Below are 20,341 nucleotides of genomic sequence, written 5' to 3'. Positions count from 1 at the left end.
GTGTGGAATATTTTCTGACTATTAAAGACCTCACCATCGATGCTGCAAAATTCTGATATCGGATTTCTAACCCAAACATCCAGCTCAGGGAACCGTTCAAATACGAAAATTTTGAGCCGGCTGCCAGCCGATTGAACCTTTATGGCGAGCGTATTTTGCAAGCAGGGCCATCCTGGTTAGGGTATCGATTTCTTAGTCCAATCATTTGGCACCCTACACCTGGATATCAGGCCTTGTATGAAATGCCTGAAGGTCAAACAAATCAGTTCTTTGATGATCTAATTGCTCATCACGGTTGTAGACCTCCACACGAGGTTCCCTCTCTGGCCTATTCTCTTACCGCCTTGCATGTCAACTATAATGTTTTCATGAGGGCATGAAACAGGGTAAGCAGGGGGGTGTGTGGAGCGCTTGAAAGGTATGTTTTTGCTAAACAATTTAGTGACTTTTCAGTAACAATTGTAACCTTTTCTACATCATGAACTCAAAGAAATAAAGCATTCTAATAAAACGTGTGAGAATTAGTATGGAAAGCTTAATCGCTGATAATTGTCATTTTTCTATGCAGGGAAAGGTGGAAACGAAGAGCTGCCGTTCAAAAGGGAAAGACAAAGGAGGAATAACTGCTGTCCCTCTAGAAGGGAACCGGATGCAAACGAGATCGAACAGATCGAAGCAGAACGACCCAGGAAAGAAAGAAGGGATACCAATTCGGCGGAACAGGGAAAGAAAAGTAAAGGATTAATGGCTTGGCGAATCCCTTAGGATCTTTGATCCTGAGGGATCGTTGTTTTACTTATTTTTGTTACCTAGATATCTCCGCCGTTACTTTTATAAAAAGGAACAACATCGTTAAGCAAAGGGACTTTTATGTAATTTTCAGTTTCAGACTAAACTTTGATCATTGACTCTCACTGAGACTTGGTTTACTGTACGTTTGTTGATGCGTTAATATAAAAGACTTGGTGTTTATTTCATCTTTGCATCTGGAGTAATCTAAGGCGGTGTACCATTGGAAGCTAAGGGCCCGGCTCCGAAGGACACTTGCTTTTGTATCATTATAACTTGATTTCTGCGTGGTTTGCTTATCTTTATTGCTCAGTAATCTGATATGCTTTTCATGTGCTATTCCATGCTCTGCTACGATTAATTCATTAAAGGTTTCTTCAGGAAATTCATGTAGTGACTCTGTATTGTATGAGTGAATCTTTTCAGAGTTGATTGCATGTTGTTAGTCTAAACCAGCTATTTCTGTTACAGAGCGTTTGTACTGAATATTACTGTTATTGGATTCATTTGAAATCCCGATTATTGGAATCCGGAAGTAATGTTATTCTATTTGGGAACATAGTCGTATTCTCCTTAATCGTCAGATTACTATATTAGCGTGTTGTGTGTATATATGGTAGATTCTTGCTGTTCCATAATTCATCAGTGAGTGTTGTTCCATAAAGTACATTCCATCCAATTTGCCTTAAGAGAGAAGATTGTTATTTTATTGCAGAATGTGAGTTTGGTTCAATAGAGCAAGTTTGGTTCTAACTCGCGAGACTTAGTTTATTTGATTGTTGTTCCATTTACTTTTGTTCCATTTTAGACTTGCTGTTCCATTTCCTATTTGCTGTTCCATTTTACTTTCTGTCGTTCCATTTACTTGCATTTGTTGCTTTGGTGTGAGAGAAGGTCTAAGGCTATAGTGAGCCTCAGCAGTCGCTGCCTAGCTCCCAGACCTATGGTCCATGCTCTAATTTCCTTTCCATCAGTTTCTAGAGGGATGGGTTATCGCTTCCACACCCTTGACTGATAAGCTGCCTTGTGTGATTTTATTCTTTTAAAGTAATTTAGTCATAGTTTAGCATCCGTTTACTCTTGTATTTTATGAATGTTGTACTACTAAGCATTACTCTGACGAATAGCCTCGGATTGAGATACTCTTTGCAATAACAAAGCGTTCCCGGATTGACTTATTAATGTGGGATAACTAGAGGTGAAAGAGACCCTTGTTACAGCTCTACAATAGTCTTTAACTCTTCATATGTCTTACTTTTGCACATGTCTTACTTCCACTAATTTTAGACTTAGTAAGATAATTTAATTTAAATATTTATGTTTAGTACTCCATGCTCTTTCTTTTGTATGTAAGATCATGAGAGATTTTATTAGTGACATATCACAAAGAGTGTCTTAGTACTCGAGGGTTTTCATCCATATGTTATTTTTCTTTTTTCATGTGTTTATGAACTTAAGCTTTATAACTAAATTTATAGCTAGCTTGTTATTATTGTGTATCTTTGCTTGTGCAATATAATTTTTTGCATTGTTTTACTATTCTATCATATTTTGAAATCCTATTAAAAAAAATTTGAACAGATTGTAACATATTTTTTTCAAAACAAATTGCAATCATACCTTTTTACAAATTTAATTTAAAATAGAAATAATTATTTGACAGCTATATGAGAAGAAACGGAGAAATATAATTACATAATAACAAGTTTGAAATGCTCAAAATCATTTTATAATGAAAAACAAAATTATTTGTCTAATAGAAGTTTATCCATTTTGTAGAAGGGAATATAGGAGGAACCTTGACAAAAATATAGAACTTGGATGAAAACGACAAAACAAAAGATAGAAGTGGGATGAAAACAACAAAACAAAGTTCTATGTTTCGATCATAAATCCTTCTGCGCCAAAATGAATTCCATGACGTGATAAAAGAACACTCTACAATCAAAATCCATAACATTTTTTTAGGCTGAAACTCTACAATAAAAACTATTGTACAGCGCGATAAAAAATCCATGATATGATCAAAACACCAGACATTCAACATCCCATTACATGACTAAAACTCTGAAACAAGAGCGAGCCGTTGTTGATTTGCCGATACACGCTTCCAGAAAACCCCCCATATCATATACCGAGCTGAATTTTGCCTTTTTCATCTGAAATTAGTGACATGATTAATTTCTAGTGAGAATGTAGTGTTCTCTAATTTAAAGCTAGAATCAGTATTCCTAAAATATTCTAGAATTCGGATCGTATAATAATTTTCTCAGCTTTTGATCAAATGTCAAAAAAATACACCGAGAGAGAACAAAATGTTTGCGACTTAGTAATGTCCTCCTTCCGCCGTATAAGAGAAAGATGAAATTTAGTATTATGGTCTGACAGAATGGATTTAGAAGGCATGAGAAAATGATTCTAAACCGTGACATATACCTACCAACCTCTTTATGCTGCTTTTACATAAAAAGCTGCAGCTTTAGATTATGTGAGCAGATGACAAAGTTGATAAGGATAATCGGCGTGGGGAATTGAAATGGAGAGTTGGGACCCTATGACAATTTGTCAGTTTTTAAACATTTCTAAAGCAGGCTTAGGACGTACTTGCCATGGAGAAGATATGCTTATTGTCTCCCCAAGATACCAGGAGTAGGCCCTAGTCAAGAAAAGGAAATATCACAAGGGTTGGGTCCAGAGATAGTATTATACTGGGATTAGGAAATATTTACTTAGGCTGGGTGTGGTGCGTGCGTGGCATTCGGATAGCGAAGAGACTGGGGAAACAACACGTAGATAGCCAGACGAACCAGTCAGCAGGAGGGCAGATTCGGGTCATGATCTCGGCGGGGCCGACGTAGCCGCAGTAGGATTGTGCGAAGGCGCTCATCATTTGATGAGGGATGGTGATGATGTGACAGCCCTCAACAGCAGCCCGCATAGATTGGATCCGTGCACGGTGTTGCTCAGCCTGTCAGACGCTCATGTCTTGTCGTACTCTTTGATTAGGACGGCGAGAGACTGTCCTTATTGAATGTGATTTGACAATGACCGTACCCATATGACCTGGATTCAACGCGCCAAACCAAGAACTTTTGACTTCTAATCACCCAAGATACCTTTCTATTTATGAGAAATTTTAACGGAATTCAGAATGGGATTCTCAACTATTCATGGCTGCCACAGATTACGATCACTCTGCATGCAGCAGCAGCAGCAGCGTATTTAATGCCGATGTAAGTTGTTACATTTTCAGATTCTGCATTTAAAATCCATTTGCAAACTTGAGATTACATAAATCAAAATGTTGGTGCTGCCGGTAAAGGTGGAATTTTAAAAATCTATTTACGATTAAGATTTCAAATTTTCTATTCCATCAAAATCCTAAATCTTTCATCGACGAATTCCATGAAATTGCCAGAGCAAAAGGGGAGAGAGTCTGTGTAATGTAATTTTCGAGTATAATTGCAAATCGAGGACCCCAGACAATAATAGTGTCACTACGAGCTGAGGGAATAAACCTTCGCCGCAGAGCAGACCATGTTGCCTTCACATGATACCCCATGGGAAATGGCGTTGAACTATATTAATATTATAATTTGTTGGTCAGGGATTGCGCCCTGATGTAGTTCAATGTATATCCTCTACCCCAATATTTTAATGTCTGCGGTTTCCGCGAATTATTTTTTGGGGTAATAAAGTCTGACGCTCTTCATAATTATTGATGCAGAAGTTATGGTTCGGGCAGTCGGCGTGGACGTAAATTTGTATGCTACTTTCGGCTCTAATGTTATGTTTCGGGCAGATGCCGAAGAAGCAGCAGCATGCTTTCGGGTTCAGGCCGAATGGATTTAGCGAAATATAGAGCTGTTATTTCCTTTATTATCATATCACGTACGTTAGCTATAATAGTAGAGTCTTGAGGAATGCATTCATTTTCAAGTGAAAGATTTGAATAGAGTTTAACACTCGCTAGTTCTCGAGGGAATGAATTAATGGGGGGGGTCGTAAAATTTAAATAATTTAATGAGAGATCCTTTAATTAACAACGCGGATTGAATGAATGAATGAATGGGTCGTTCTCGTTCATTTTCTCATCTGGCAGTGAAAATAAATAATTGAGGGAATGAATTAATGGGGGGTCGTAAAATTTAAATAATGTAATGAGAGATTCTTTAATTAAGAACGCGCGCGGATTGAATGAATGAATGGGTCGTTCTCGTTCATTTTCTCATCTGGCAGTGAAAAAAAATAATTGAATAATATAAGGAAAGGGGGAATGAATTAAAGCGTTGTCGAACTATTAGATGTTTTGGAGTTTAATGAATTAATGCATCGTTGGTTTTCTCGATCCGATCATGGGTGTTTCTTTTCGAGTTTAATGAATTAACGCATTGTTGGTTTTCTCGATCCGATCATGGGTGATTTCGAAATTTGCTCTTAGGTTATTTGGAGTTTAATGAATTAATGCATCGTCGGTTTTCTCGATCCGATCATGGGTGATTTCGAATTTTGCTCTTAGGTTAGCTATTCCCGATGCTTCACAAATTTCACACGGCACGCTGTCGTATGACCTCAAACCAACCAACCCGAGCACACTTCTATATCCATTTAATTTCAAACGAATCCTCGTTGATTTTATGTATTGGTTTTCGCCATGGAAGCTGATGCTTTCACTGATAGCATTCGGTAGGCCGTGCTTTTACAGTTTTGAATAGGGTTGAACATGCGACCCGATGTCACAGGGTGATAATATAAGCATCAAGTGATACACGTTATGGTAACGTTTTGTTCATTATCCTGCTTCAGTGTCATATCTTCCTTTAATATAGAATGCATGGAATTGCAAACATTGCTGCTATACGTCAGCCACGCTCTTTTATCTATGAATTCCTTGTAATTGCAATGGAACCTGAGAAAATGCAATGAAAGCCAAGCACTCGAACATCAGAAAGATAGAACTCTAATTTCTTTTCGTTATAATCAACTTGTAAGATCTAACATTGAGCGATCCCAAAAAAGAAACTTCTGAAGATATTTTTACACAAGAAAATCGAGTTAGTATGCAACGCCAAGTAATGATCCAGAAAAACTGCTGTGTGTTTTTACAATGATGCCTTGATCACATTGCTGGCCAAGCCAGTCTAATAAAATAGTAATAGTTAGTGTGCCTTGTATAGGCAATAATTTCAACATTTCGTTCCTTTCAAAATGAAGCCTGAAAGGCTTAAAAGTAGCTAGCTGCCGAACTACAAAAACCCAATAGCAACAATGCCTTAGGTCCTTTCAAAAATGTGAGCATAGTAGGAGCTAAGGTGTACATTATATTGCCTGTTTCCGTAAAAAAGGGTTACAGGGTTCGCTTCACAATTCCAGTAAGATCAGCTCAACTTTTATTCCTTGGAATGTTATCCAGTCCTTTAATCCATTAAGCGAGGACTGGTCCTGCGATACTAGCCTATATTGCTTATGTGTCGTTCCATACAGTGAAAATGGGAGCATGACAAACTGTCAGATTAGGCCTTGGTGCTAAAGTCTGAACAGCTGCTGGTGTCATCCAATTGTTATACGTTGCATTTTCGTAGTTGGCTTTGACAAGGCCGGGCGAATGCTGTGATAAGTAATATAGGCCCCTTGCAAAAGGGTCTGAATTAGATAACATGTTATCGTTATAACCAGAATTTTTTGTGCTACTGCCATCATTTTCAGCACTGAAAGGAGCTCTAGCACTGTCAGATACTGCTATCCCAGATGGAATAGTTGAATTGGTCATTTGCAGACAGTTGCCTGCCAAGTTGCCTGAAATGTTACTGAAGAGGCCTGAATTAGAGTTAGCGGTAGTTCCATCAAGCTGAGCAGAAGATTCCAAGTTCATGAGATTATGCAAAACAGTATTAGCATTTGATGTCATCATTGCTGGTTGGAGAAAATTCTGAGTGCTGGATTGAAAGTGCAGTTGGAGGTCATGATTCTGAATACTATTATGTTCCTGTTTGCACCATCCAGCTGCAGCCCTTTGGTGATTGTATAAAGCTGCTGCATGTGGATTTGTTTGCTGCGGAAATGCAATTATCGGCCATCCTGCGTGCCCATTTGGATAAGCAGCGGTGCCGTAACTCGTTAAGGTGTCTGCTATCTGTGAACTGACTGTGCTGCTTATTTCGTCATCAGTACGACGACCATCTACACTTGGATCAGATGGCTCCGCTTCCTTGATGCGCTTTGCAGCAGCTCCCCCAATGGGTAATGTGCTGCTTTCAAGTATGCTATTCACGTCGTATCTGCTCATGTCAAAGTTTGTCACAGCATTGAGACCTCTGAATTTGATGGCAGCGATATCATAGGCTTCTGCTGCCTCTTCCTGTGAACCTATGAAATTAAGTCAAATTCGTTAAAAGGGTTTTTAATTATTTCACTAACCATTGACGAATCTCAGAACACTTTAATTAACCATTTAAAACCATAAGCATAAGTCTGGGTTTTATATAAGCAGGACAGAAGTACTTACTGAACGTTCCCAGATACAGATCTTTGTTCCCAGCAACTCTTCCTATTCGAGCTTGCCATCTTCCATGTTGGTGATGTCTGGTACGCGTTCAGAACAAATCGATTATGAGCACTAAAAGCCTTAACGACCAATAATGAGCTTCAATAGTAGGTGCATATAATATATAATGTAACCTCAAGAAAACGTTGAGGTGAAAGAAAAACAAGTTACTCTCATTATCCTAGAGGGTGAACAATTTACCAAGGGATTAGAAGGGCTAGAAACGTCACAAAATGTGTACTAATTCACATAGTTGATGCAATTTGTGCAGAAAATTTAACTTCGGCTAATAATTCTAATGTGTATTTGAAGTTTTGAACACTGTATCATTTGTTGTTTTGTCCTTCGGAAAGCAAAAATACATCATCAGAAAGAATGCCATTGCTTTCCTCTTATTATCTTTTGATTCAATACATCTTGATTCAGGTTTTGGGATCGTGTCTACTTTGTATTGGCATGAAATGTTTCATCCTTATATCACAGTAGCAACCTAGAATGCACAATAAATATTGAAGTAGGTTACTGATCTTCCGGACTGATGTCACACCTTCAGACACAAGGCGGTGTTTCAGATAGGTATTGGATCCATTTTGAACATTAATTGACGGTAAGGTCAGAAAAAACACGTTTCTCCCCTCTGGTCTTTTTAACGTTAGATAAAAACAGTTTTTTTATTAACCTATTTAGGTCAAATGTGGATTCTTTCTTTTGCAGTTAAATAATAGAACATATAATGGTATTGTATGAATCCCTAATCTATGTTGGAAGTTTGACAACGACTATGTAAATATGAGTAATAATTGTTTTAGTTACTACTAGTTAGTTTTATAACTAAACAGCTGTTAACTAAACAGCAGTTATGTAACTGAGGCTTGTATAAAACTAGTGAATGCCCTAAAAATGTAATCAACATCATTGTTGATTGAATAGAGATTCCAATCCCTTGCCCCGCACCCTGTCAAGGTTTTACCACTTAAATACTGTGTTGTTATTTGTGTGTTTGAATTCAGTTTTCCTTGCCCCGTGGATGTTTCCTTGACACCCTGTCAAGGTTTTACCAGGTAAATCCTGTGTTGTTATTTGTGTGTTTGAATTCAGTTTTCCAGTTAAAGGTTTTACCAGGTAAATCCTGTGTTGTTATTTGTGTGTTTGAATTCAGTTTTCCAGTTAATTATGAGATTTTCTTGGTCAATGTATGTTTATTTTCTTATGTATGTTTATTTTCTTTCTTCATTTCCCCTATTCGAACTACAGTCTGATTCTACAGTCTGATTCTGTCAAGCCACGAGCCAGGCATTGCTCATGTAAATTAAAATTCTCAGAAATAAACTCCATGAACAAAGAAAACATGTTTTAATGGCAAACCTCTTCACTGCTTTCTCAACAGCTTTACAACAATCTATTTCTAAATTCTAATTCCATTCCTGTGGTGGTATTATGGAAGAAGTATCCAAAACTACTTCTGAGAGTTCTGTTTCTTCTATCTACGGGCCGTCCTCTACTTAGATGTGCTTATATGGACACATTTATTAACTTTCCTATCGCCGTAAAGTCAGTAACCTGGCTCTGCAATTCCTAATACAATTATGAAAGAGACCATGAAATGTGCTCCAATTTTTTCCTCTAACCCAAGGACTGAAGGGTCGAAAAGCAACCTTACCCACTTCATTGTTTATAAAGTGTTTCTTATAAAACATGTCAATTCACCCAGTTCAATTTTCAACCACTTGCAGAAATTACAAAGTCATCACAACAGTTTGAACGGCCACTGTTGGTTTTCTAGCTCCAGTGGAATGAAAGCCTTGAATTGTCACTGGATTCCTACCCTCCAGGTTATTCACATGATAAATATAATATTTATTAATTTAAGATTCAATTAACCTAACAGGACTTTTGAAGGACGATAAGAAAATATTAGTATGTGGAGCTTTTATAAGTTTTGGGTACGAAGGGTTTCAAAAGCTAGTTTATGTTGAACCCTGATAATGTTCTATGTTTTCTGATTGAAGTTATTATTCTATACTCTGCTCTAGATTTCTAAATTCCACAAATGATGGGTAGAAAAACATAAAATGGCAACTTATTCATGAGTAGTAGATCCTCTTGATCAATCTCATTTGGTTGTTAGTCCCAGATTTATGCTTCGCTTTTAGTTCCTTTATCCTTGTAAACCTTATAGTGATTTACTGCAGACCTTAATCTACCAAAACACATTTGACAGAAATTCAGAAACATGGGAAGCCTAACCTTGTTACTCCACGGTAAATTGATGCTCCTCTAGAGAATCCGCTGCTTTTCCTGTACAAATATCCAAGAGTAAGGTGAGTCAATATGCTATTATTTTCAAATATACAACAGAATTACAATACCTTAACTAGTAATAAAACTATTATACCTTCTGAGAGATGCAACGTATTCCTGCCTTGTCATATGTTTCATTTCCTCTAGCTCTTTTTCATAATTGCTAATCTGTCAAAAGAAAGTAAGCCTTTTATTTCAGGCTGGTATCCTAAAAGATATGTTGCAAGGAACAAAGAATGTATGCATTGTGTTTTAAGTGGGGGACTAAGACATTGAGAGGTTCTTTAGATTTATACAATTTCCATGTACAGAATGAAATGAAGAAAATATATTGATTCACACCGGAAAATTTGTGGTAGTTGTTGGACCCCAGTATTTCAGAGCCGCAAGATCATAAGCCCTAGCTGCCTTCTCTTCTTTGTCATATCCACCTGTAATGTTTAAAATCATGTTCCCATCAGGTAGCTGGTTACACTTTTTTCCTCTTTTTGCACTTTCATACAGCAAACTAACTTCTCTTGCACGTCAGACAAGCACATATTCAGTCCACACTTGTCCACTCGCTTGGGATATCATATAAGACATGAATACTTTCAGCTAGAGAATAGTAATGGCATTGTTCTCGGCTGGTCTAACCAAAATGATCTAAACTGGAAGTAAGCCAGCTAAAATGACTGAATTTTATAAGGTGCAATGCCAAATTCTAACACAAGTGAAAATATCTATTGAGTCAGAATCTAAAACAAGTTATCATTTAAAAGCACTGAATCTCGTAGATCTTGATGAGCATACAAGTATACCTTCTGTATAAGGAAATTTAATCAAACTGAGCTTTTAATAAACCATGAAAGAGCACTGCTCTTACCTAAATAGACTGAAGAATGGTCAAACCGATCAGCATTGTCCATGCACGACACAGCCACACAAAAGCTTATTACTTAGTTTTGTATGATTTTGTATTCTTGGACATCATAAAATGCAAACTATGGCGAACTAAAATGCAGCGTAACACAAATAGCCATGAAACCAAAATGTGAGAAGATATTTTTAACATATTACAAAGCTCACCTTGTCTACCTTTACGAGTCTGTCCCTCTCTCCTGCAACTATTGTCCCACAGATGAGCCTCGTACCTTCCAGTCCATCTATGTCTGCAGCATTACATATTTATCGACATTTACAACCGTTCTCCCGCACGACCATGAAAAATAGAGATAAATGGACATGAATATAGATACGTTGAAGTAATCCTAGAATGAGGCGGAAGAAGCATTGTACCTAGTGACACCGCGATAGATTGAAGTGCGCTGGCCAAACGTATCAATGGATTTTCTTGGGGTAGCTTCTACAACAATGCCTTGTTTCTCTAAAGAGCGTTTCTTACTTTCAGAGGAAGGGCTGTCAGCGTTTGTATTCTGGTATTGCGCAGGAAGAGCCAAGGGTGAGCTGGACTGAGAGCCCGGGCTCATGGAGAGAGATAAAGATTGTAAATTTGTTAGGTTGCCAAGGGACTGATCTTTAGCTGAGGTCGGGGTAGTTGAATTGGGAGCCGCATTCATCTTGTTTTCTGGGCATGGTTGGCTCCTCAGCCATGTCTTGATCATCGACAAACCAATCATGTTGTTTGCCCCGAAATTCTGAGGAAGCTGGAGGCTGCAATCCTGGAACATATATTGATCGTTCGAGTTTTCATCATATGAATCCTGTACAAGGGTGTTCTGGATTGGGTTCATATTCCTCGCTGCAGGATCCTGGTTCTCATCAGTTTTCTTGGAGCCCGACGATAATTCAGAGTCGGTGACATCGAAAGCGTTCAAGCAATTTGGCACAACGTCCCGCAACCCTGACACCATCATCTTGTCATCGAAGGCGTCCGCGTTTCTGTAGATTGAATCCGTTCTCGCGTCGTTATAGTGTCCTCCCAGAGAAGCGCCACCAAGAAAATCCTCCAGCTTTGGCCCTTCTTGCTGCTCTACGTTGTTGTGCCGCCCAATGGATGCAGACATCTGCTCACTGCTACCCCCGCCCCCGGCTAGTATCGACAGCTCCGACTTCATCATATGCTGTGATCGCACATTTGATTCCGAATCCATGCATCCATGAAGGTTTCCCAGACTTTTCAGTCGCCAATCTAATAATAACCAGTTAGCAAATTAGAACCATGCGATAAAATTTTGAGCTAGTAGCACCACATGCAAGGAAGCTTATACATTTTACTTTGCTTTATCACAGAAATGTGAAGACTCAGACTTCCATGAAATGGAATGCTCAGCCAAAGCCGAGTATAAGTTTAAAAACAATGAATAGGCACCCTCGCGCGCTGCATTGATTGCGATATATGAGAATATATACCGTTGGATCTGAAAGGGCAAGAATGAAATTTGTGGGGAGGCCATAATTCAAATTGCTTTCAACCGTGTAGAATGGATCCACTTGGCTTGTGGGTCGCGGGATAAAATGTGGCTATCTGTATTACAAACTGATTTGACTTTGTTGTTCGGGAATTAAGGGAAGGAAGATTCTCGGTACGTCAAGAACCCATAGGGCTGCATAATACCCATAATAAGTATAGTACAGGACACAGCCGTCTATGTGGTACATACAGAAAATCTAACAGAAAATGTTCCAAGCTTTCAGGATTAGCAGGACTAAGTGAAAAACCAAAGGTCTCAGACCTAATGGCAAATAGGAAAAAAAGGAAAAAACAACGAGAAGCCCGCTATGGAATCTGATCTGGGCTGTGAGCAAGAAGGGCTGGAGAGCATTTGTGAGCCATTTTAGGCTTCATTTCCCTCGAGACATAGAGAAAGCATATAATGTGCTCAGTTGGTTTGAAATGAAGTAAATATATATTCCCCATAGATGAAGGGCTATACCTTGATTATTCTGCGTGCGGTCGAGTGCCTCCAGTATACAAAGCGAGCCATCAGGCCTCAAAGGCATCTGCATAGTGTCTGTGGGATGAAGGTCATAACAGTCATGAACAGTTCCATTGCTGAAATCATTATGATGACGACGATGATTAGAAGCAGCAGAGGCCGACCGTGGCTGTGTCGTGTCTGGCATATCCACAGTCAGATGAGGCGACAGAGAAAATGCAAGCCAATTGCTCGTCGACCCCATTTTCTTTCAAAACTCCTAAATCTCGTGATAGCACCTATTTCCTGAGCCCATCAGGATGCAAAAATGAACAAAAACAGCCAGCAGTACTGAAGGAAAAAAAGAAATCAATGCATTGCAACCTAAAACCCAAAAAAATCAGCAAGAGCCAAAAAGCCCTTTTATGTTTGTTGTGTGGCTTCGGTGAACGCATACCTAGACTGACTGAAGAGAGGGGTCTTGAATTTGCAGTGAGTAGGCGCCAGAATCGGAAGGAGAGCTCTCAAGGGACCGGAAACGAAGGGCGCTTCTTTGCAAAATCCTAACGATACGATACACAGTGGAATCATGAGCAGAATAGCAGGGGGAAAAGACCGTGCACCCTTATTCTACATGAATGCAGAGCCATGGGAAGGACCAAAGGTCAAAGAACTCCATTCTCACTAGACTCCGTTAGTAGCACGCACTCGCCTTAAAAACCGCTACGGTTCCACCGGATTTATGCATTGCGTTGGGAAGGCTGCCCACTCTTGAAGGGCCCCACTACACCTGACAAGGTATTCTCCTCCCTACCTCCCCTTGTTCCTCTTCCCAGCTGCCACCCTACAAAGTGGAGAGCATAGCCTCAACCTCAGCCTGCCCTCCTCTCACACACAAAACCAAAATCACAGAAAATCCACACATGGAAAAAGAAAAAAGAGTGGGAGGAACGTCTTTTCAAGTCAGAGTCATCCTACCGTTACCCTAACCCTACCCTAACCTTTCCAGTGGCATTAAATACTTATGAATCATAGAGTACCTTCTGCTTTTATGGCCCGAGACGAGGAAGCAGCAACCGCAACCATTCGACGACAGCATGCGGACAGGTGGTAAAAGGGTGTATATCGCCGTGGGATTCGGCAAGTTCACCACGTAAAATTCGCACTGCCCTTCCTTTTGTTTTTTCAATCCATTAAAACTTAGTCTGCCTCGACTACTGTGCCGTTGCAGGAGTAGATGGAGAGAAACAGATGCCTATGATTTTATATGAATATAATAGAATAGACGTTTGGGTGTGGTGTCCGGGATATGCTTCTATAACAAACCTCTTTTGCGCCTTGAAAGCTGTGAATATGCGTGTACATAAATCAATCAATTATCTCCGAACTTACCTTGGACTTCGCTTCCGTTTACCCTTTTTTTTTTTTTTTTTTATCATTCACTTTGACAGCCTCGCACATCGTCGTCCTCCTCCTCGCACCAAATCAATATGTATATATATAACTAACATATGCAGTCATGATGTATATACATTGTTTCTCTCCCAATATACATATACATATGTTGCCTCTTCCATCTGATTTTATATGAAGATCAAGAGATGTTTTCTTATGAGTTTGTAGTTGGGTTAATTTAGTAAGTAAATAATTTTTATAAATAAATAAATAAATAACATATGTACAATCATGATGTATATATATTATTTCTCTCTCAATAGACATAATACATATGTTGCCATTTTTACCTGATTTTATATGAAGATCTGGAAATGTTTTTTTATAAATTTACTGTTGGGTTAATTCAGTAAGTAAATCATTCTTATAATATTATTTATATATTGCATTTTAAATATATATTAATTTTTAAAGAAAAAAATTAATATAGCAAAGATTAGAACGAACTCTCGTGAGCTCCATAGTGAAATAGGTCGTTGGGCAGTTCCTAAAACACCATGGATGGAAAGGATTTGCGATAAGAACATCGTGGATGAAAACTACTTCCTCTTAGAGTGCCCCGGGTACAACCACATTAGATCTTAGTTTCATAATCTTTGTCGCAACACTGACCTTCCTAGCCTTTTACGATGTCAAAATTATAATGAGCTCTTTTTGAGCATAGGAATAAAATCTTAAATCAAACTAAATAATTTATTTCTTTAGGTCCGATAGACCAAAATTTAGTGTCATAGACGTTAACAATCATCATCATCATCATCATAAAACTAACATATGCACAGTCATGATGTACATACATTGCTTCTCTCCCAATATACATATACATATACATATACATATATTGCAACTTCTATCTGATTTTATATGAAGATCCGAAGATGTTTTCTTAGTTTACAGTTGAGTTAGTTCAATAACTAGATAATCCTTATAATACTTGGAAAATAGAATAGGGTTTAAAATTCAAGTTTGGTGTAATATTGTTTTTCAAATATCATGTAATTATGGAAAATTTAAGATTCAACGAGTTTAGTTTTAAGGTAGGGTTTGAGTTTCAAATTTCTTTTATTAATTATATATATATATATATATATGAAATTCTAGATATATAATTGTTAAATATTATCATAATATTTTATATATGTTTATATCTTTATTTTTTAATTTAAAAATATTAATAACATATTTTTTATAATTTTTGAATTGAAGTTTTTGTGATTCATATTACATTAAGAAGAGTCCTTTTTAATAAAAATTATATAGGAGAAAATTTTGTTGGTGCTAGTGTTGTTTATCATCACCACTAGATGAAGATAATGCAGATCATGGCACAAGGTTAAATAGAGGGTGATGTAGTGATCATATTCCTATCATTGGATCTTAATAATTATTATTAAAATATTAAATTTTCTCCTATAAGATTTCAAATGCTCTTCTTAATTTTTTTAATTTTAAAATAATCCAAAGTATATATATTATAAAACTATATTTTCAGTATTTTGATTGAAAAATAATTTAATTGTTTATTTTAATGAATTTTTTTATTAAAATTATAATAAAAAAATAAAATATGAGTATAGTTTCACACGATTAAATTTTTCTTCATGGTTAGATCACACCTTAATTTTTTTATTTAATTATACTTTTCAATTAAAATTTTGAACATGTAAATATTATTTTTCCATATTTATATATAATTTGCCTAGATCCATTTTAATTATGAATCAAATCTTTTTGCATCCTAGAATATTTGCATCTCAAGAGATTTGATCCCTCTGAACCCTTGGTAGATCTAAAATTAAGATGGATCTAGGCTAGTTTAATTCCCCCCTTTAAAGAGGCTATATTCCACATGAATTCCACAAACAATACCATGGGTTCTCATAAACCTCAAAACCAAAAACGAGTGGTCAAAAGGTTTACATTAACTACTCAACAAAGATTAATTTAAAAAATAATATCATCGTTTTTTTACTTTAACATGGTGTTATTTTTTTATTTAGAAGTACCTTAATTACACAACAAAAATTCATCAAAAAAATAATAATGTAAATTTTTTTTTTTAAATAAAGTTATTTTTATTTTATTTTATTTTGACATAATCAAAATATTCAAGTTTTATACATGGTATAATTATGTTTTCACTTATAAAAGTTGAACAAAATTCTAAATGTATCTTCATATAATTAAAGAAACTTGTTATAAGATTAAAGACAATTAAATGATTTTTTTTCATTTCTTTTTTTTAATAATTATGATAATTTCAAATATGGATTGCTACTCTTTTGCCATACAACTAATATAACTACTCATAAAAAGTTATATTTTGGAAAACTTAAGAAAACAAATTATTGACCAAATCACTCGAACTAAAATTCTTTAATTTCTTTAGTTTCCTTTTAAAAATATATTTCTGATTTTAAATTTCTGATTTTAAATTTCTAATTTTAATAATAAAAAAATAATTTAAAATTTTTACACCTAATCAAATTTTATAAATAATATAACTATATTCTCCATCATAAAATTTCAATCAAATTCTATCTTTTTAATATGTATCTTGTTAAATTTTATAAATAATATAACTATATTCTCCATCATAAAATTTCAATCAAATTCTGCATATGATCCCACGTCAAGATCCTTTCTCTACACACTAACCATGTGAAAATAGTTACTTTTGGCCACCATTTACCTTCCCATATCTTTTTCCAATCCACTGGTTCCTCCTCTCGATCCTCCTTGGTGAACCAGTAATAAGCTTCTTTAACTGTGAACATACCTTGCGTGGCCTTACCCCATCTTAGGATATCATTGCCTGGCCGTATCTTCATTTTCCTCGAATCTAATTCTCTGATAAACAGTAGTTGAGTCTCAGGACTGATTCGCTGATCCCATTATGTCGGTCTTTTCCATATCCTCCATATTGCATTCAGATCAGCCGGTCTCCAGTAATCCTTAACATATTCCATTCCCTCCTGTTGCGCACCTGCTTGAATTTCATATAAATTTGGGTTTCTTTCCAACTTCTCACGTTGTTGCCATCCATCCGTCCAAAACCTAGCCAGGTTACCTTCTCGAATTTCCCGGAACGCAAAATCCCGAACCAAATCTTTGTTGCTTCTTGCTAGCTCCCAGATTTGGGATCCTCTTGGAGTTTCTTCTACCCGGAGACGTCCTTCCACTGAGCACGGCATATTGTATTTTTGATTCCAGATGTGTTTCCATATATCCACACCCCCCTGCACCCATCTCCACCATAGCTTCGCTCCTAAAACCTTATTCACTATTTCCAAATCTCTAATACCTAGGGCACCTTCCTCCTTCCTTCTGATTACATGCTGCCATGAAACTAAAGTCCATTTTCTTTGCTGTGTTGGACCCCCCCAAAGAAATTTACCAAAGATTTGTCTTAATTTACAAAAAACTCCCTTAGGTGCAGCCATAATTGACAATGGGTATATAGGAATGGATAGTAAAACTGATTTTAAAAGAACAACCCGACTTGCTAAATTCAGCGTTCTAAACGACCAATTATGTAATCTTTTCTGGACCTTATCAACTAAATTTTGCCAATTGTTTATGCGCTTGGAATTACTATCTAACTGAATACCTAAGTATTTTGTAGGTAATTCGCCCTGTCTAAAACCTAACACGCGAGTTAAATGAGCCTTAACAGCTTCAGGGGAGTTAAAAATAAAAGTACAAGATTTATCATTATTAACCGCCATACCTGAAGCGTTCATAAAACCTTCTAAGATATGTTTGAAACCCCTTACCTCTCTTAGTGAAGCTTCACCAAACAACATCAAGTCATCAACAAACTGCTGATGCGTTATGATTAGATTCGCCCCCCATAATCTAAGACCTTTGATTCTTCGGTCCTTGACCTCCTGCTTAATTTTCCTGCTTAATCCTTCCATTGCTAATATGAACAGGAATGGTGAGATTGGATCCCCCTGCCTGATACCCCTGGTGGCATTAAACGTAGCAGTAGGTATCCCATTGATCAATATTGAGAAGTTCGGAGTGGAGACCAGACTACTTATCCAAGCGATCCATCTGCTTTCAAACCCAAAATCCTGAAGAACGGCTCGTAGATAATCCCAATTCAAACGATCATATGCCTTAGATAAATCAAGCTTCATAAGCATCCCTTTCTTCTTTCGCTGTTTTAAAGAATGTATTACTTCCTGGGATACCACGATACCATCCAAAATTTGCCTACCTTCCACAAACCCGGTCTGTTCAGGCGCAATCAAATTAGGTAGGAGAGGTTTCAGCCGTTTCGCAATCACTGTAGATATTATCTTATATATTACATTGCATAGGGCGATGGGTCTGAAACCCTGTGGTTCTTCAGATGTGTTACTCTTAGGAATCAAAGTGAAAAAGGTTAAGTTAATACCTGGCCAGACTTGCTGTTTGATCCTGGATTCCTCCACTGCTTCCAGTATGTCTTTTCCTATAAAATGCCAGCTCGCCTGGAAGAATTCAATGGTATATCCATCCAGCCCGGGAGCCTTATTCTTCGCCATGTTCATCACGACCTCTTCTACCTCTTCCATAGTGACTGCCCGCATTAATGCCTTATTCTGGTCTGCTGTAATTATCCTTGGTATCTCGCTGCATATATTATTAATGGCCTCCCTTCTATCCCTATGAGTTTCCGTGAGCACCCCCTTAAAATAATCCACTAGAGTCTTTGCAATACCTACCTGCTCTACCTCTCTTTCACCCTCCGCATTCCTGATAGAAAAAATTCGATTCCTCTGCCTATGTTGAATCATAGCTTGATGAAAAAATTTTGTATTCCGTTCGCCTACCCTTAACCACCGAACCCTTGATTTTTGTTGCCACAAAATCTCCTCTTGTTTGCGTCATTCCTCCAACTGGCTGAGAATCCGTCCTTCCTCCCTACTATTATGTTCATCTCTGCCTTCCAATATTATTTTTTGTTGTATATCCTCCATTGCTCCTTCCAGTCTCTGCTTAGCTTCCAAAATGTTCCCAAATTCTTTCTGATTCCATTCTTTGATTCTCTGTTTCAATTCCTTAAGCTTCAACTGAACAGTATGCATTCTCCCTTTTCCTCTACTAGTACATTGATTCCACCAGGTTTCCATTTTTTGAATGAATTGTGGATCCCTTAGCCAAAAAGATTCAAAACGAAAAGGTTTTTTCCCTTTGATCTGCTTAATATCTACCTCCAATCGAATGGGCCAATGATCTGAACCAATGCTAGGAAGAATTTTAGCTTCAATAAACACATCTCTATTCAAAATTTGCTCTGATAATAAAAATCGATCCAATCGAGAGGCAATCTGGCTCTGCCCTCCTCGGCGATTATTCCAAGTATGTACACCATTGATTGTATATATATCTACTAATCCTAGATCCCTGATTACATCATTAAACTCTTCCATACTCGGATCTTCTCGCCTAACCCCTCCTCTCATCTCCCCTAGATGCCTAATTAGATTGAAATCCCCCCCTATCAACCATGGGAGATTCGGAATGAGAAGTTGCATAGTACGTAGGTTCCTCAGGAAATCCTTCCTATCACTATGATTATGAGGTCCATATACCCCTGTGAACAAAATTCTTTCCCCCATCCCTACTAGTCTAAACCTACCTGAAAGTATTCTAGGAAAAGAAAGCCAATGCTCAAAAATTACCTCCTCAGGATTCCACAAAACGGCCAATCCCCCTGCTGTCGCTGTTGCATCTAAAGCCATAACCTCATATCCTAGCTTCATTTTCTTAACAATTTCCTCCATCTGTTGACTAGCCACCTTCGTCTCCTGAACTACCATAATACTTGGCATATCTTTCGTCACTCTTTCCTTCAAATATCGTTGTTTCCCCTGACTATTAAGTCCACATATATTCCAACTTACAACAATCATTTAAAACTTTCGGGGATTCTGAAGAAATACCTCAGACAGAGGTATCACCCGGCCAGAGTTTACCAGAGTCTCGCCCACTGCTTGGATGGATTCATTCAACGTTCGTCTACCTTTTTTCCTTCCGGGCTTACCTTGAGTATCGCCTTCAAGAATTTGGGAGTCCTGATTGTCATGCACCAACTTGGGTTCCAAGCAACCAGCCATCTTCTCCTTATACCGTTGAAAGGTTTCCTTGTATAATTGTTTCTCTTTCTCTGGAATGAACCACTCGTCCAATTTTTTCCAATCCGTAAGTAACTTCTTCATGATTATTTCTTCCTCTGTACCCACTTCTTTGACAACTTCCTTCCCCTTCTTGGATTGATCTGAATGTTTATCATTTCGTGCCTCCTCCTCTCCTTCAGGCTCTCGACTGGGGCTTCTACTTTTCCTCTTTCCATCCTTAATGATTTCCATCGGCGCAACCACATTACTCTCCTGGTTCTGTA

The 20,341-nt window shown here is 37.5% G+C and overlaps 2 protein-coding genes across 2 annotated transcripts; both read right to left on the bottom strand.

Moving 5' to 3' along the window:
• Positions 1-5,878: 5,878 nt before the first annotated feature.
• LOC149152463 (uncharacterized) lies at positions 5,879-13,177 on the bottom strand. Its single transcript, XM_089445953.1, has 10 exons — positions 12,950-13,177; positions 12,511-12,798; positions 10,913-11,765; positions 10,703-10,785; positions 10,500-10,508; positions 9,977-10,065; positions 9,729-9,802; positions 9,581-9,631; positions 7,295-7,371; positions 5,879-7,155 (listed from the first exon to the last, which is right to left on the bottom strand). Exons 2-10 carry the CDS (start codon positions 12,755-12,757, stop codon positions 6,254-6,256), a joined length of 2,385 nt encoding a protein of 794 aa, XP_089302079.1. The 5' UTR covers positions 12,758-12,798; positions 12,950-13,177; the 3' UTR covers positions 5,879-6,253.
• Positions 13,178-18,824: 5,647 nt separating this feature from the next.
• LOC149152462 (uncharacterized) lies at positions 18,825-19,760 on the bottom strand. Its single transcript, XM_089443485.1, has one exon. It carries the CDS (start codon positions 19,758-19,760, stop codon positions 18,825-18,827), a length of 936 nt encoding a protein of 311 aa, XP_089299611.1.
• Positions 19,761-20,341: the final 581 nt, after the last annotated feature.

The sequence above is a fragment of the Pinus tabuliformis genome, chromosome 9 (assembly GCF_031772625.1).
Source record: "Pinus tabuliformis cultivar Carrire ecotype Pingquan chromosome 9, CPIR1, whole genome shotgun sequence".
Classification (NCBI taxonomy): domain Eukaryota; kingdom Viridiplantae; phylum Streptophyta; class Pinopsida; order Pinales; family Pinaceae; genus Pinus; species Pinus tabuliformis.
Note: the sequence above shows the minus strand (reverse complement) of the source record. Positions and strands in the feature narration are given on the sequence as shown.

Coding starts and splice junctions, on each gene's coding strand:
- LOC149152463 (XM_089445953.1), bottom strand. CDS start 12,757: ATGGGGTCGACGAGCAATTGGCTTGCATTTTCTCTGTCGCCTCATCTG. Junction 10,786..10,912: donor ATCTATCGCGGTGTCACTAG/GTACAATGCTTC, acceptor GTAATGCTGCAG/ACATAGATGGACTGGAAGGT. Junction 7,156..7,294: donor TCTGTATCTGGGAACGTTCA/GTAAGTACTTCT, acceptor TTAATTTCATAG/GTTCACAGGAAGAGGCAGCA.
- LOC149152462 (XM_089443485.1), bottom strand. CDS start 19,760: ATGGTAGTTCAGGAGACGAAGGTGGCTAGTCAACAGATGGAGGAAATT.